We start from the raw sequence: 17,009 nt of genomic DNA, 5'->3' as shown, positions 1-17,009 counted from the left end.
TATTTACAGCTCATATTAAAGGACTTTGCAATTCAACAAAGATAATAAGCAAGTTTCCACTAGCAAATTCAGCAAAGAACAACAGACAGGACCAGCAGTTCATGGGAAAGAAAAATGCAAGCATCTCGGACACAGATGAAATGATACTCACCCTCTCATAATCAGAAAACTGAGACTTAAAGTCACACTTAGATATCATTTATTTGTCTTTCAAGTTGCCAAACATTAAAAAAAAAAAAAAAGATTGACAAAACATAGAGGTTCTCTCCTTTACTATGAGTGGGAATCTTTCTTGGTACAAGCAAATAACTATAAACACTTAAATAGGTATCAGCAGGAGATGGGGGCATTCGTATAACGCAATATACGGTGCAGTCTTTAAGAACGAAGGAGGAGCTATATGTGTACTTTATATTTCACTATCATATCCTGTGTAAATACGTGTGTATGCATGTATGTAAGTAAATATGTGGGTACATATTTTACATACTTAGAAAATCCTGGGAACTCTTGGCACTCATTCAGAAAATGGAGAGCATGTTAACCACAGCTCTTTCTAGGGAAGTAACCTGAACAGCTGCAGGGAGACTGAGCCTTCACTGTGTACATTTGTTGCTACCTTTTGGATTTTGTAATAGGCACACGTATTTAAACAATGCATTAATTAATTTTAATCCATAATTAGAAAAATAAAAGTTGGTCATGAATTTAAAGTCACACAGTCATTTTCATTTAAGCACCTCTGCTTTTTATAAGGATGTCAGACTTAGGGTTTTTTGGTTTTGGCTTTGGTTTTGTTGTTGTTTGATTTACTTTTTTAAAAAAGTTTGTATGCCTATTTCCTGGTTATCTGATGGAACTTCCAAACAACGAAACCATCTTCATTCAATTTAAGTTTCTTAAAAAGAATGCCAAAAGCAAAACACTTCTTTTCTTTTGAGATGATGCACCCTAAAAGGCACAGGAAGTAATAGACAAGGAGAGTTACAAAGAATTCCTTAAGCCAGCACCTCTGCTGGAGGCGACTGCCAAGCGACCTAGACAAATCATCTAGCAATTTTTCAATTTCAAAGCTAAGATCATTTATAGGGATGAGAGCCTTCTGCTTGCCTTTTGACACCAAAAGTCTTTACATTGCTTCTTAGTCATCCATATCTTACAAGCAACAAAAACCCTGTTTATGTTCTCGCTTTTCGGTTTAATTACATTTCCCACTATAATGATTCCATTTAGAAATGCCATGTGTCCTCAAATAAGCCCACAAAACTCAACTCATGTAAATTTTAGCACCAAGATTTATGAAATCATATTGTCCAGGTGTTTTATTACATTACCTTGAAATTGCATTGTTTTCTAGTGTAGATTATCTGTTTATTCTTAAGTTATTCCATTACGTTTGGATATGAAAAATAACACTAGCTCTCTCAATACAGGTCACCAGGCTGGCTTGGCTGATGTGTTGTTTTCATACATTTTTATGATGTTCCTATAGTAAACATAATTTAATAAAGCCAAAGCACACTAAATAAATAATTGCATCTAGAAAAGCAATAAAAACAAATAAAATTAGTACTTTCATAAGTGGAAAAGGTACTTCAATTACTGCTACAAGCAGCAACCCACCATAAAATGTGTAGAATCATTTCCCTTATGCATATTTCTGGAATATAATAATTTGATTGAAGATATGAGGCAGCTCACAGGAGGCTCAGAACTGTGAAGTGTATAGTTTCCAAGATAAGATGTATAATATCAGTCCTTGGCATCTTAAAGAACCTATTGTTTTTCTGGCATGCAGACTTGGCTATCACATCAGCCATGTGCCTAATTACATTTCCCAGCTTGTTTAACTGGAAATAAATTCTTAATGGCCCATGAAAGGGGCAAATGTATATTCCTCACTGGTTTTCACCAAACTACCTTTCTTTGCACTAATGTTTCAGTGGAAGGTATAAGGTGCATCTGAGGAGAAGCTTACAGAAAATTTCTGGCACATCAGTAAGACCAGGTAAACTAAAAAACTGGTGGTAAAACCAAGAGACAGGAGCAGAAAGTAGTGGTTAAAGCAGGTGGTTGCAATGGGGCACAGCCTGATGAGGAGCCTGCTACAAAGCCCCACCTTTATTTCAGATGATACAAGTTTACTGCTATCTTCAGTAGACAAACACAACCTGGATTGAAGCTAGGGAATCACTCCCAGCATCTCTGAAAATGAATGAGGAAGCACTTCTGTTAATTTCCTTATAGCCACTGGCCCTCAAAATAACTCTCTTCAAGCCCCCACCCTACTCTGGGGGATGCAGGAAGTGCAGAAGGTTGTGGGGTGTTAGTACAAATTGTGGAACTCAGGATAGAAGCTTCAACAGTGTTGAACTGTCTATTCACGAACACTCTTACGACTGTAAATTCCATTGAAAATCTCAAGGAAACTGCCTGAAGGAGGAGTTCCAGGTCTCAGACCCGGATCGAGCTTTACATTTATATCCGGATGTTGTAATCACTGGAAAACAGGCAGCAAGAATGAACCAACTGCTGCTGGGAAGTCCTGGCAGAATCCTTTAGAAAAAGCCCTAGAACTTTCTGCATATATGAGAAGCAACTTGGCCATTTCCTCTCTCCCAGGGTTGTTTGGTTTTACTTTATTTTCCCTTTCACCTAACCTGCGGTGACTCCTGGTCAGATTCTCTTTCTATTCCTCAAATAAAGGCCTGGCATTTGTTGTATTCAGCTGCTTGGTATCTTGTGCGTCTAAAACCCATTGTTTCATGGACCCTTAGTCTCACTTTTTATATTAGAAAACTACCAGCCAGGGAGAAAACTACCAGCCAGTAAGAAACCACAAGTAAGTCTGGAGGGGGATTCTATGAGCAAGAGGGGATGGGGGGTCAGATACAGGCAAGTACTGATGCATCAAAGGAAATCTGCAATAAAGGGAAATTCTTCTCTCAGATCAATGAAAGTGTTTACGGAGAAGAGGCTAGGAGAGTGACCGAGGCTATCGTCCTGGGACTGACTACAGATCATGGGTGCAGGAGGAATTTGGATCTTAGTTTAAAGGTTAGCTGTGTGACCTTGGGCCAGTTCCATCACTGGAGCTCAGAGATAATAATACCTACTTTGTTGGATGATTATGAGGATTGAAATTGAAATGAGGTCTACGTAATGTTTTGGCCCAGCGGCTGCCCCATAAAAGGTGCTAAACATGTGTCTGCTGAACAAATCAGTGTTTCAGTGGCATCACCTCCTCTCTAGGGTCAACTAAAATAGCATGCATACGTGCACATTCTGAATGCTTCATGAGTTAACAAGAACTTTGTGAACTAAGTAGCCCTGGATATCTTCTGACAGGTAAGGAACAGATTCTAGGAAATTAGTTGTTATGGACTGAATCACGTTCACCAAATTTCCCATGTTGAAGCCCTAACTCCCAAGACCTCAGAACGTGACTCTATTTGCAGATGGGGTTTTTAAAGAGGTAATTAACTTAAAATGAGGCCATTAGGATGGGCCCTGATCCAATTTGATTGGTGTCCTTCTAAGAAGATGCGGACACAGACACACACAGAGGGAAGACCACACAGGGAGAAGGCGGCATCTTCAAGCCAAGGAGAGAGAGAGACCTTGGGAGAAACCAACCCTGCCAGCACCTTGAGCTCAGACATCCAGCCTCCACAACTGTGAGAGAATAAAGTCTGTTGTTTAAGCCGCCCTGACTGTGTGACTGCGGTATTTTGTTATGGCAGCCCTAGCAAATGAATACATAAATCAAGGTGAGAACAGAAGAGAATGGAAGAAGAGAAAATAGCCTTCCTGAAGGGGAGATGAGAAGAACTACCTGATGGGGTGGGAAGATATAAGAGATTAAAGCATCTATGTCAGCGGCAGAGCACCCTCCCCAAGGCAAGGCAGGGGACAAAGGTCTGATACATTTATCCCTGGTTCAGTGAGGAGCAGGACTGGAGGAGAGAGGCTCTAGGACTTCTTCACATGGTACCCTGCCCCCCTACACGCCTCCCATCCCCAGTTGCCTGGCCCGCCATGGCCAGGCCTTGGCCTTGACCTGGGCTGCAACAGATCTAGCTGGGGTGCTGGCAGCCCATGCCCACCTCCAGCTTTCTGGAAAGGGTGCATTGGGGACTCAGGTGCTGCCATGCTGACTGGTATGAAGGGCACCTGGCTCCAGCAGGGGAGGGAAGCTAACAGAGGGAAACCAGCCAGGTGTGGCTGCCTCCATCTGAGCAATGCACCTGGCTGCCAGGTGACTGGCACACAGGCCAGCTGCAGGACATTCCTGCCCTCTGAACTGAACCCAGGGCCGAGACAGATCCTGCAGTCAGCTGAACACACAGAGGCTGTGAGTGCCGAGAGTCAGGTCGTTTCTGTCCCCAAGCCCTGTGTGCCACCTGCCATTCTGCAGCTCTCTCTGAAGCCACTTTTCTTTTGTTACCATGTTTCATGCTGGGAATGTAAGGAGAAACAAAATGGCACGCAGAAGCAGCCCCACCTCAGGAAGAGACTGGGCTGAGGTTTCGAGGTAGAAGACAGAAAAATCCAAGAGGAAAGGCTCCTTGCCCTAGGGAAGCGATCATACTAGGTCTGTATGCTCGGACTTCCCTGGGCACGGCCTCACTTTCTTCCAGGGATAAACAAACTAGATCTTAAGACAGAGCGGCAACATGAATGAAAACCAAGCCAACCTGCTCAAGATGGCAGAGAAAACAGACCGAGGAGCCTAGTCTCTGCTGCCTCAATGAACCACACTGGACTGGCCCTGGGCCTACCCAAGGTCTCCAGGTTTAAGTGACTGAGGGTTGAAATTCACCCCATGCTCAGCTCTCCCAAGACATTCTGTGGAGCCAGAGTTGTTCCCACCATGATGGGGAGCTCTTCTTTAATATGTCTATTAAGATGGGTGCCTTTTTGTAACCTACCTAAAGGTGCCATATAGACGGGCAAGGGACCTGGCCTATGTCCAGATATCTCCCCCTAAAACACAAATAAAAACCAATCTGTTTCAAGATAAAGTGAAATACATAAAATAAACCAAGGCTTTGGGAATTCACACTCCCAGGGCTAAGCAGAGTGATCAGATGTTGGGAGGTGGTGGCATTTCATCTCTGGGTCCCACTCAGCCATGGTGGCAGCCTGCTGCCTGCTGCCCTCCATGTGGAAAATGAGAGCCCAGCCCATGGTGGGAGAGGATGGTGGGGCTCAGGATGTGGGTATTGACAGGGGCAGGACTGGGCCAGAAGACTGGCCAGAGGAACCCGCCGCTACCTGCCTCAGATGTTTCTGACCTGTCCTTTGAATATCAGAGGTTCTCTAACAATGAATGCCAAAGGTTGCAAAGCCCTGAGGGAAGGGGTTTCTTTACATTGCACATCCTGTGACTGCTGAAAGTACCAAGGGTTACGCTATGGATGCAAAAGAGCCACATGATCGGCTCAGTCCTCCTTCCAGGCTCCTCCCTGAAACTTCTCTAACAAGGAAGGAGAGTATAGGTTTCTGTTTAAGCTGATCCCCCCCGCATGAAACTCTTGCCCGTCACACACAAGGTGGACCCCTACTCCTTCAAAACCCACCAGGCCCTCTGAAGGCCCTGACACTGATGCCATTGGCAGCCACATTCTCCTCCACTCATTGCACCTGTGATGTCCTCTGACCCTGCACAGTGAGCTACTCGGATTCTGTCTCACCCTCTCTAATGACCATGATCACCATCACAGAACTGCTCGCTGGCCAGTGAAGGAAGGCATTTTACAACAAACTAATGATGAACTCATTCATTTATGTAAGTAACATCTGAGAATGGTCTAAGCATGCATGTTTCTGAGCTATGTTCTCAAATGTGTGCCAGACCCCCCCACGCTGCAGGCATGTTCACCAACATATGTCCACAGACTCAGTCCTAGGATTACAGCTCCACTCACACCTCCTGCTGTGTCTCTGGTGACATAATGGAGGTTTCTCAAAGTTTCATTTTATTTGTTTTAAATTACATGGGTAAAATGGACTTTTTAGGTGTTCAGTTCTAAGAATTGTAGCACAGGTATAGATGTCTGTAACCACTGCCACAGTCAGGTCTCAGGACAGTTCCATCACCCCTGCATGCCACCCCACTGCAGTCCCACCTTCCCTCCAGCCCTGACCCCTGGCAACCACAGATCTGTTTTCTGCCACTATGGTTTTGTCTCTTAGACAAGGTGACGTACAAAGAATCATACAGTGCGTTAACTTCTGGGATTGGCTTTTTTTCACTGAGCATAATTCCCTGAAGATTTATCCCAGTTGTTGCGAGCAATGACTGTCTGCTCCTCTCTGTTGGTAGAGTATTCCACATGCTGCAGCCAGCCATCCACTCACCTGCTGGATGACTTGTGGGTTGTTCCAAGTTTTTAGTGGTTATAGAGTTACAAACATTCACATATAGGTTTTTGTGTGATGTTTTCATGCCTCTAGAGTAAATACCCAGGAGTGGGTTTGCTAGGCCACATGGTAAGTTATGTTTAACTTTGTAAGAAACTGCCTATTTGTCCAGGCTGGACCATTTTGCCCTCCCACCTGCAAAGCATGAGTGTTTCCATTGCTCCACATCCTTGTCAGCACTGTTTTTTCTTGTAGCCATTGTTTTAGGTGTTAGTGGCGCGGTAATTACCTTTTCCTTATGCTTAAGGAACTTTCCAGTCCTAGACTTGAACTCAAGTGCTCCTGGATGGCTGCTGAGCCAAATTAAATTCTCACATAGCACAGCTTCCTCTCAGAAGCATTAGGAAAGGTTTAAAATGCAGTGATGAACCTTCCTGGACTCTGGGCATCACAAAGTGAGTTTGCAAGTTTCAGAGCTTGCAATGGCCTATCTAGCCTTCTGTTCTGCTAACGATGAGATACTATAACAGCAGGTAGCAGCCTCTGGGCTGAATCTCCCACCTCTAATGCAAGCCCCCTTTCCCCCGGTTTGAGGGTGATAATCATGGGGAAGAGCTATTTTATTTGGCTAACGCGAGAAAAGTCAGCCTCAAGGAATTCTGAGGTTGTGCACCTTTCTGGAAGATAACACACTTTAAGTTCTTAATGGGTAGTTTCTGAGTATTTCATTTTGTAGGTGTCTTTCCATAATTCAAGCTGGAAGTTAACATTCTTACTAAGAGAGAGAAGTTTAGTATTCTCTTATGCAGACTCCTGCAAAACAACACTTTTTCACAGAGATCACAGTTAGATGTGTAACTTGAATTAAGTCACAGGAATAAAAGAAAAATGCAATTGCAGCCTCTGCAAGTTCTCTCAATGTCAAAAGTTCAATTGGGTAATACCATTATCACAGCAACAGATCAATAACTGGGACATGGAATGTTTATGCTAACGTCACCTAAGAGTTTAAAAATGTGACTGCAGCTCCACAGAGCTGCACTATCAGGAATCTATTTACCCATGAGAGAATTACAAATTATCAGGAGCAGACTTCCTCTTCTCTCTGCAAGATAAGTGCTCATTTTTTATTCAACAGAGTAACTGGTAAAACAAACTCTCCCCTAACAGCAACCACTGCACACATAACTACGGCTACCAAGGAGCTTGAGGCTGTGCATTCAGAAAGCTCAATTTGACAGAGGGTCCTCAATGGGTCTCCATAGGACCCAACTCAGGAGAGAAAAGTATGCTGTGAAGCCTATCAGTCCTACTATCATCAACATACCTTGGCTATGAGCTTGACTTAATCTCAAGGACCATGGGTGTTGATTGGCAAATTTATTTAAACCTATTATGAAAAGAGAATATAGAGTTCTATGATGTATATGTTAAATAAAAATAAGAAACAAAAGAAATGCCTTTCCAAGACAAAGGACATAATCCAGAAGTGGCTTTGGGAGGTAGCAGAATGTGGTGGCTGAGAATCAGTCCTTCTGAGAACGGAACTCAGAAAACGCTAACTAATTTTCACCATCTCACTCCATCCTCATGCCAGCCCTGTGAGGCAGGGCTGGTGATTATGGAGTTTGGATTACAGGTGGTGTCTGGATTCAGAGCCAGTCAGTCCTTCCCAGATGCTCGTGGGCAGTCCCAGGCATTGCAAGTGCACGTTCAGAGGCAGTGTCTATGCTCTGATGTGAATGCCTTGTATCCAGGTGAGCAGACAGGCAGACAGCAGTCTGTTCCCAAGAAGTAGGCCTGGGATGCCAACAGGGAAAATAGTGAACATCCCCTGGCATAAAATGTTTGAGATTTTGGAACAGTCCCTCACTATTCAGCAGGCAGTATGAGCTCCAACTAAAGGGGAAGTTGGGGTAGAAGGGAACTGGCCCCATCCTCATCAGAGGCAGGAGCCCTGGCTTGGTGTGGAGAAACTGAGGACTTGAGGCCACAGAACCCAAGACTTCCCAAAGATAGAAACATGGAGCTGTCCCTGGTGGGAGAGGGTGATGGAGGGGAAGGAAAGAATCTCACTGGAATGCCTCCAGGGGACCCTGCACCCCTCTCCACAGCCTCACCCCCAGGTTCCCAGTGCACCTCTGGGTGGCATGGGATGCAGGCCACAAGGCTGCAAGGCTCTGTTTGGGCCAGGCTGTGTGTGGGGTGGCAGCAGACCCCTGGGCGGAGCTGTCTGCTGGATAGGTGAAAATATGAGGCTGAGTGTCCAAGGGCTACTGGAGACGTCCAGGGGCATTTTCAGAGGTAATCGTTAGAGCCATCACCAGGTCTACTGTCACCATCTCCTTGGAGTGGAGGCCACTGGTCCACTGGGACCTCTGGCTCTAGCAGCATAACTCATAGTAGATCTTCACTCAGAGGTGAGAGTTGGAATCCAGTTGCACTCCCAAATCTAGCATTCTGTTGTGACGGCTGACTTAGGTGTGCCTTGACCCAGGGTCCAGAGACACATGGGACCTAGGCACTCTAGGAGGCACCAAACGCCCCACCTACTCTGCAGCTTCAGGTACAAATGAGCCTTGAGTTCATATCTGGCCAGATTCCCCCTCTACCCCACCTCTGCATGGTCACCCAGGGACTGAGAGCCAGTCACCCAGCATGCCCTAGGACAGTGGGAGGAATGGAAAAGGTCTGGAGCTCAGGAGAGAAGTCCTGGATGGATATGAAGATGTGCAAGTCCTCTCCACGTTTGGTGACACTTTGGGTTGGACAAACTCACTCAGAAATCATGAGCAGAGCAAATTCGCCTCAGGTCTTTGAGTCTAAAAAGTACACAGGATGTTCAGCAAAGTGCGTCCTCAGAATGGATTTGACATAACAGAAAGTCACCACCTAACTGCTCTGAGGACAGGCAGAGGTGACCTTTTTGGGAGCCTGCTAAGTCTGGCATAGAAAGGCCCAAGGCCAAATCTTATTGGTTCAAGTTTCTACAAGTTATCAGACAGATAGATGCCTGTCAATTTCACCAACATATGTTTTGGAAGCTAAAATGTGATTATAGACAGTGCTCTTGGGGAGAGTCCTAATACCTGGAACTTTCAAAGTCTCACAGCAACCACTCCATGGTCTAACATGGTCATTCATTTCTTCTCCCCTGTGGACCATAGATGTTTGAATTCCCAGCTGACTTTCAAAGTACTGTTACTGGCAGTACTGTTCAAGAGGATGCTTTTGCTTAGAAAAAAGGGAGCCTTTGGTTATCTACTTCAACATAGATGTTCATGCTGAGAATTTGCAAACTTGAACACACTCAATATTCTGATCAACCACAGTCTTTAACACTCTCCTAGACCCATCTAATTGTGCCAGGGCCTGCTTAGGAACATGTGCTCTCAGAGAGAGGAAGACTGCCATTCACTAGCTGTGTAAACTTGGACAGGTACTTAACCTCTTTGTTCCTCCATTTCCTTATCTACAAAGTGGGACTCATAATAGTAACTATCCTATAGAGTTATTTTGAGGATTAAATGCATTAAAATATGTAATGTGCTTGGAGAAATGCTATACAAGTGTTTGATTACTACTGTTGCTACTATTTGCATTATAGATAATGAGCAAGTATTGTTTAAACAGTCCGTTGCTCTGAAATATTTAGAGGTAGAAAGAAGAAAACACTTTGAGACATTTTGGAAAGTATTATGTGCTAAACGCTAATGAACACCACTGTGTCTCAGAGCAGGGCCAAACACATCTGGCTATTTTATATTTTTTTGGTAGGAAAGATAATCCTTCTAAATAATAAGTCAAACCATGTCACTCACTGCTCTGCACACAGTTCTCCAGTTGTTTCTCATCACATTCTGAATCCAGAATTCTTATCAGGACATCAGCATGGATAAGGGTCTTGATCCTTCATGACCTTGTCCTGTGCCTGCCTCTGACCTTGGCTTGCTCCACATATCCCTCTTGCTGACCAGGGCTCCAGTCACATGGATCTCTGTGTGTTTCCTGGACACACCCCGGATGGCACTGTTCATTCAGGGTCCACTTCAGGACCTTTGCCCAGGCTGTGTTCTCAACCCAACCTGAGATGTTCTCCCCACAGAGCCATGTGTCTCATTCTCTCACTCTCAGGTCTCTGCTTAACTATGATGTCCTCCCCATTGAATGCAGCCCCCCACCCCCAGCTCCCCTTGCCCTGTTGTGCTGCCCTCAGAGCACAGATCACTCCTTGGCATTATAAGGTATCATCCATTTGGTAGCCTTCTGTCTTCCTCCACTAAAGAATGTGACAATAGCACCTAATATTTACTTAGTACAACAACTAGTCTATGTGGAAGGTACCCTTATTATCACCCTCATTCGACATGTACAGAGATGAAGGTGGAGAAGTGGTGAAAATGCAGCCAGCAGCTAGTGAGCAGCAGGGCTGGTGTAGAGCCGGCCTCTGATCACACCACTGGGCTCCCCAAAGGCAGTGACTGTCGCTTATTTACTGCTGCAACCAGGGCCACGTGGATAAGTGTAGACAACAGGTTTGACAGGAAAGAAAGCTCTGATGTGAGCAGTATTTTCCGATTTTCGTGTGTGACTACCCTTACCACAGCTAATTTCAAGGTGCCAATGTATGTGCCCTCTTTAGTGGATGAGAGAGGCTTGAGGATGCTGCTGGCTGCAACTTCAACTCCTAGGAAGACATCTGACTCAGGCAGCCATTTTTGAATGAATGAATGAAAAAGACAAAATGAAAGAAAACTAGTCTGATACTGTCTTTTAGCACCCCCACGCCAACATGCCTGGCCTCAGGAATGTAGACAGGGACACTCTCCTCTTTCCAGTGAAACTCTTCTTTCTTTTAGCTTCTCTAGGGGTTCCATGACAACACTCTACTAAGAAGTAGAACACTTGGGTCCTACTGCTTGGAGTCATCTAAAATCTCCACATGTCTTTTAACTTACTAGTTTAAAATATAGGTAGATATAGGTAGATGATTGATCACTAGAGAGACAGAGAGAAAGAGAGAGAGGATATCTTCCAATCTTCCATTGGGTACAGTGTGAGAAAGTGGCCACTGATTCTTTTTTCTTTTTTTTTTTTTTTGTGGGAGAATATAAAATAGGAAAATACTTTTGGAAGTTAATTGGGCAGATTGTATCAAAATTAAAAATGAGGCTATACTTTCACATAATGATCCCACTTCTAAAAATCTCTCCTGGCTGGGCGCGGTGGCTCATGCCTGTAATCCCAGCACTTTGGGAGGCCGAGGTGGGCGGATCACGAGGTCAGGAGATCGAGACCATCCTGTGAATGGTGAAACCCTGTCTCTACTAAAAATACAAAAAATTAGCCAGGCGTGGTGGCGGGCACCTGTAGTCCCAGCTACTCGGGAGGCTGAGGTGGGAGAATGGTGTGAACCCGGGAGGCTGAGGTGGGAGAATGGCATGAACCCGGGAGGCGGAGCTTGCAGTGAGCCGAGATCATGCCACTGCACTCCAGCCTGGACGACAGAGCGAGACTCTGTCTCAAAAAAAAAAAAAAAAAAAAAAAAAAAAAAAAAAAAAAAAAAAAAAATTCTCTCCTACAGAAATACTCACATAAAGTTAAATGTGAAAGGATATTTACCAAAGCATCCATTCTAAGAGTGAAAAATTAGAACAACCTAAATGGCCAAGAGTTGGATACTGGTTAAAGAAATGATGATACTTTAACACTTTGCAGTAATTAAAGAATGAGGTAGATCTATACGTACTGATGTAGAAAGATGTGCCTGAGACATTGTTAATGAGAAAACAGTTCAACCTGTGAATGTTGTGTAAAGAATCATTCCCATTTTTAGTGAACTTGGCACACAGAAATGGATTTGTCAGAATCTGTAGCCATGACCCACACTAAATGTGGGTGGATGGTATATACCTATTGGGAATATATACATAAATACGGATCTATACTTGTATATGCAAAAAAAATTAGAATAATATATGCCAAACTCCTGACAGAGACCACTTAGAGGAATAATTTCACTTTCTATTTTAACTAAAGGAGATTCTGATTGCCAGCCTACTTCTCTACCACTGTCCAATGAGGTCAAGACAGAAAACACCCTGAAAACCCAAAGACTCAGACTTTACTGAGTACTTCTGACAAAAGGCATCAGAGCTCAGAGTGCAGTGGGGCAGAACAGGGATCTGTGGCCAAGTGCCTGGTTGGAGCAGCTCTGTCATGTCCCAGTGGGAGACCTTGTATTAGTATTTACCTTCCTGTGCGTCCGCTAACTCATCTGTGAAGTGGAGACAATAAGAGTTGTCTCAAAGTTAAAGGGGTGCTTCTCCTGGTAAGCACTGGAACAGTGTCTGCATGTGGGAAGTGCCATGGAAGGGTGAGCATTATCATTATCATCGTCATTATCATCATCATTACCACCACCATCACCACCATCATCATCACCATCCTCTTCATCATCACTACCATCATTCCCACCATCACCATTACCATTAGCACCACCATAATCACATCATTGTCACCATCATCACCAGTACCATCATTACCACCATTATTACCAACACCATCATCATCACTATCATCATCAGTATTACCATTATTAATACCATCACTGTCATCACCATCATTATTACCATTACCATCACCATTATTATCATCACCGCCACCATCATCATCACCATCATCACCATCTCTATCGCCATCATCATCACCACTATCATCACCATCACCATAATCAGTACCATCATCAATACCATCATCACCATCACAGTAATTTTAGGTCATAGACATGAGGTACAGGGCACAAACCAAGCATTAAAACCAAATCTAAAATAGCAGTAGGCATGCCTGCTTATTTGTTAAATTCATGTTGAACGCAATGTTGGCAATGGGCACATATGATTGAATTAATAATTTTTATTCTTCATCTTTCTATGAACACGCTCACGGCAAATTTATGAGGCTGTGTCTTATTATCTTTTGGTGACCACATGTGCTCATTGGAAATTCATAAATTTAATTTTAAGAAGTTATAATAATAAATTAGAATTGATTCTGGCTAGAAAAAAAAAATCTCCTTAAATGCACCATCAGTTTGTTGTGAACTCAGAATTTCACATAGAAATTTTCTTCCTGATATTTTGGGTGCCTAGCTTGATGTTACAGATATGTTGATGATGTTTATCTGTCTTTCCAAAATGGCACTTCATTTCTAGTATTCTCCATGTGGGATTGAAAAAATCTTTTAGTAACTCTGAGGTACTCTGTGCTCAAAACTGAAGTTTTAAATGAAATAGGCTTGAAAATGTGAGCAGAAATGATATTGTTTCATAAGATTTCAAAAATAAAACGCAGAGAAAAAGTTTTAAAAACTATTTCCCAGCAGTGCAATGATCTCAGAAATGAAGTGCCCAATAACAGCAGCAAATCAGCCATACTGAGATGGAAAACAAGATACTGCTCTGCAGGGAGGGACAGTCCCTGCAGGCACGTGGGGACAGCCTGCCCCAGAGTGGAGCCTCACCATGACGCCTGGGACCAGGGTGGGCTGCACAACCAGGAAAGCCCACCCATGGGCTGGCCTGCTGGATGTGCAGGCCTGCCTCCTGCCTAGGCCATCCTCCAGCCCAATGCATCTCCCTGCACCTGCTCATCTTGATCAGGTGGCTTCCAGGCTCATGCTCCTGCCTCTCTGGCACCTTGGCCCCTGCCTGTCAACGCTCAACAATTATTGGGGAATTAATAAATAGAAAACTGGGAAAGCAATATGAATGAATCAATGATGCATTAAACAGGAGAAGCACATGGTCCTGAGGGGGCCAATTCCTTCTCAAAGCACAAAGCCACATTACCCTTCTAGAACAAAGTGGGGCAAACTCTGTTGGTAGCAATCTGCAGTAGGATTCCCTTTGTTTCCCAAAAGGGAGGCCTAAGGAGAGCTTAAGGAGCTACTCAGTCTTAAAACATTTCTTGAGGCCAGGCACTGGCTCACACCTGTAATCCTAGAACTTTGGGAGGCCAAGGTGAGAGGATCGCTTGAGGCCAGTAGTTTGAGACCAGCCTGTGCACATAGCGAGACCCCAGCTCTACAAAAAAAAAAGCTAGATGTGGTGGCACGTGCCTGTGGTCTCAGCTACTTGGGAGGCTGAGGCAGAAGGATCAGCTGACCCGAGGAGTTTGAGGCTACAGTGAGTAATGATGGCCATTGCACTCCAGCCGGGGCAATAGAGCAAGACTCTGCCTCAAAAAAAAAAAAAAAAAAAAAAAAGACTCCTTGAAAGTAACTGTGTCACTTAGCCCATCTTCAACAAAATTAGAGCCCCAGTGAATTTCTATTGGTCTCTGACACACCTGAGAAGCACATGACCTGGTTCTTGCCAGGCAAGTGTTGGCAGGGGCAGGCAGTAGAGGGGCCTTGGTACTAACTGTGTGGCCTGCAGGGAAAAGACAGCCCTCTGTCAAGGTTAACAGACTTCCTGATACAGGATATTCTCACTTCCAATGTCAGGGAGGTATGATCTTGATCACATCCGGCTTACCGAAGGCTGAGACACCTGCTCTCTCTAGACTGGAGGAAGCCATGAAAGCAAATGGCTTGTTTTCCGCACGCCCATCCCTTCTGAAGCCTCAACATCCGTTCTTCCCTCCAGCTGACATACATAACTCCCCGCGACAATAATGGGCTGTGCATGTGCACCTAGGGGAGCATAGAAATTTTATCTCTGCAAAAATGGTACTAGTGTGATACAAGCAAAGTTTGTATTTTTTTCCCAAGGCTTTTACTTGGGGCAATATATTGTACATATGGTTGTGGCTTTTTTCTTCTTTTTAATTTTAAATTGAGATTATGAACGTATTTTATGCAGGTTAATATATCCTTTTCATGTAATATTTAACTGAAACCAGTTCTAGCACATTAACGACAACAAGAGAAATTCTCTGGCTTATTATAAACATCCTTCAAGAAACCTGAAATGCATGTCCTCTGGAAATAATTTTGCTGGGACTTGGGTTATTATTAAAATCCTCTCAGAATTCTATCACTGCTTTCTAATGTGCTTCAAAGTCCTTTTCTGCTACTGATAAGAGACAAATTCTTTTTTGGCCCTGGCAGTACATTCTCAATGGTGAAAACTGGGGCTGGGGGAAGAAACTTCTTCCCAACACCTGGCAGATGTGGAACAAGGCAGGGCATCTCAGCCCTGGGCTGGCCATGCTGTGGTTTTCAACAGCGCTACAGAGGAGGCAGTTCCTACAGCAGGGTCTCTCTGAACTAGGATGAATGAACTACTTCCTTTCTGTCCATTTTGAGCACTCTAATCTCTGGGTTTCCGTGAGAAGAGGGAGGCTTACTGTGGACTGTAAGCTGGAGAGAATCACAGGTAAGTAAGTCTTGGTCACCTGGCCAAGTGCTACACTAGGAGATCATGGGGCAAGGCTACATACACCTGGCTAACGTATGGATGAGCTGTTCTGGAAAAGTCTGAAGGAATTAGAGAGTCACAAGGACTTTTAGAATTATTATATTTAGTTTTCTCTTTGTTGACAGATAAGACAACTCCCTTTCTCCCCAGGGGCCTGACCTGTCTTACTAAAGTGAAAGCACAGTCTTCTCTGGAGGTGGGTGGCAGCGACTCTGGATCCTGACAGCTTTGACCCTACCAGAGGTGCCTACTTGGTTTGAAAAGTTATTCAGAGTCACACTTCTCAAACTTTACTGTTTATCATACTCATCTGGGACCTTGTAAACTGCATGTTCCACTTCAGTAGGTCTGAGTCAGGGCCGGAGATTCTACTTTTCCCATAAGCTCCTAGGTGGTGCCTGGCCTTCTGGCCCACAATTGGAGCAGGGAGAACTCAGACTAAGTTCCATCCACAGATCCTCCCATGCAAACATTATTCATCATTCACTCCATATACATTGGCCAAAGGGGCACTCTAGTGATTCCAGGTTCCCTACTGAGGACATCATTAGGGGTAAGACTGGTTCTCCCTGACTTAAAACCAGTTCCCATGTAAATTTGAAGCTTCTGGAAATCAAGGGACACAATTAACAGAACGAAAAAGTCACTACAGGACAGGTGAAAATTTTGGCAAATTATGTAACTGATGTGGAATTAAAATTCACAATATATAAAGAACTCCTACAATTCAACAACAACAACAAATCAAATAACCTCATTTTTTTTTAATGGGCAATGGACTCGAATAGCCATTTCTCCAAAGATAGACAAATGGCCGACAAGAACATAAAAAGATGCTCAACATCACTCTTTAGGGAAATGCAAATCAAAACCACAATGAGATACCACCTCACACCCATTAGGAATAGCTACTATCAAAAAAAAAAAAAAAAAAACAAAATAAAAAACAAAAAAAGGAAACTAGCAAGTGTTGGTGAGGATATGAGGAAATTGAAACCCTGTGTGCTATTTGTAGGAATGTAAAATGGTGCAGCTGTTTTGGAAAACAGCGTGGCAGTTTCTCAAGAAAACTAAAAATGCCATTACCATCTGATCTAGCAATCCCTCTTCTGGGTATATAACCAAAAGAATTAAAAGCAAGAACTCAAACAGATATTTGTACACCATGGTCATGACAGCATTAGTCACAACAGCCAAAAGACGGAAGCAACTCCATTGTCC

General features: G+C 43.9%; 1 protein-coding gene across 5 annotated transcripts in view; it reads right to left on the bottom strand.

Moving 5' to 3' along the window:
* Positions 1–17,009, bottom strand: part of VSTM4 (V-set and transmembrane domain containing 4) — a 138,791-nt gene that overhangs the window by 47,677 nt on the left and 74,105 nt on the right. The window contains exon 8 of one of the 5 annotated variants that reach the window (XM_030940069.1): positions 4,932–4,986. The exons of the other annotated variants lie outside the window; for them this stretch is intronic. Within the exon in view, the coding sequence (XP_030795929.1) occupies positions 4,932–4,986 (55 nt within the window). The remainder of the gene's footprint in view (positions 1–4,931; positions 4,987–17,009) is intronic. 5 annotated transcript variants of the gene reach the window in all.

The sequence above is a fragment of the Rhinopithecus roxellana genome, chromosome 11, assembly GCF_007565055.1.
Source record: "Rhinopithecus roxellana isolate Shanxi Qingling chromosome 11, ASM756505v1, whole genome shotgun sequence".
NCBI classification, from domain to species: domain Eukaryota; kingdom Metazoa; phylum Chordata; class Mammalia; order Primates; family Cercopithecidae; genus Rhinopithecus; species Rhinopithecus roxellana.
The sequence above is the reverse complement of the archived record's forward strand: the minus strand, read 5'-3'. Positions and strand labels throughout refer to the sequence as shown.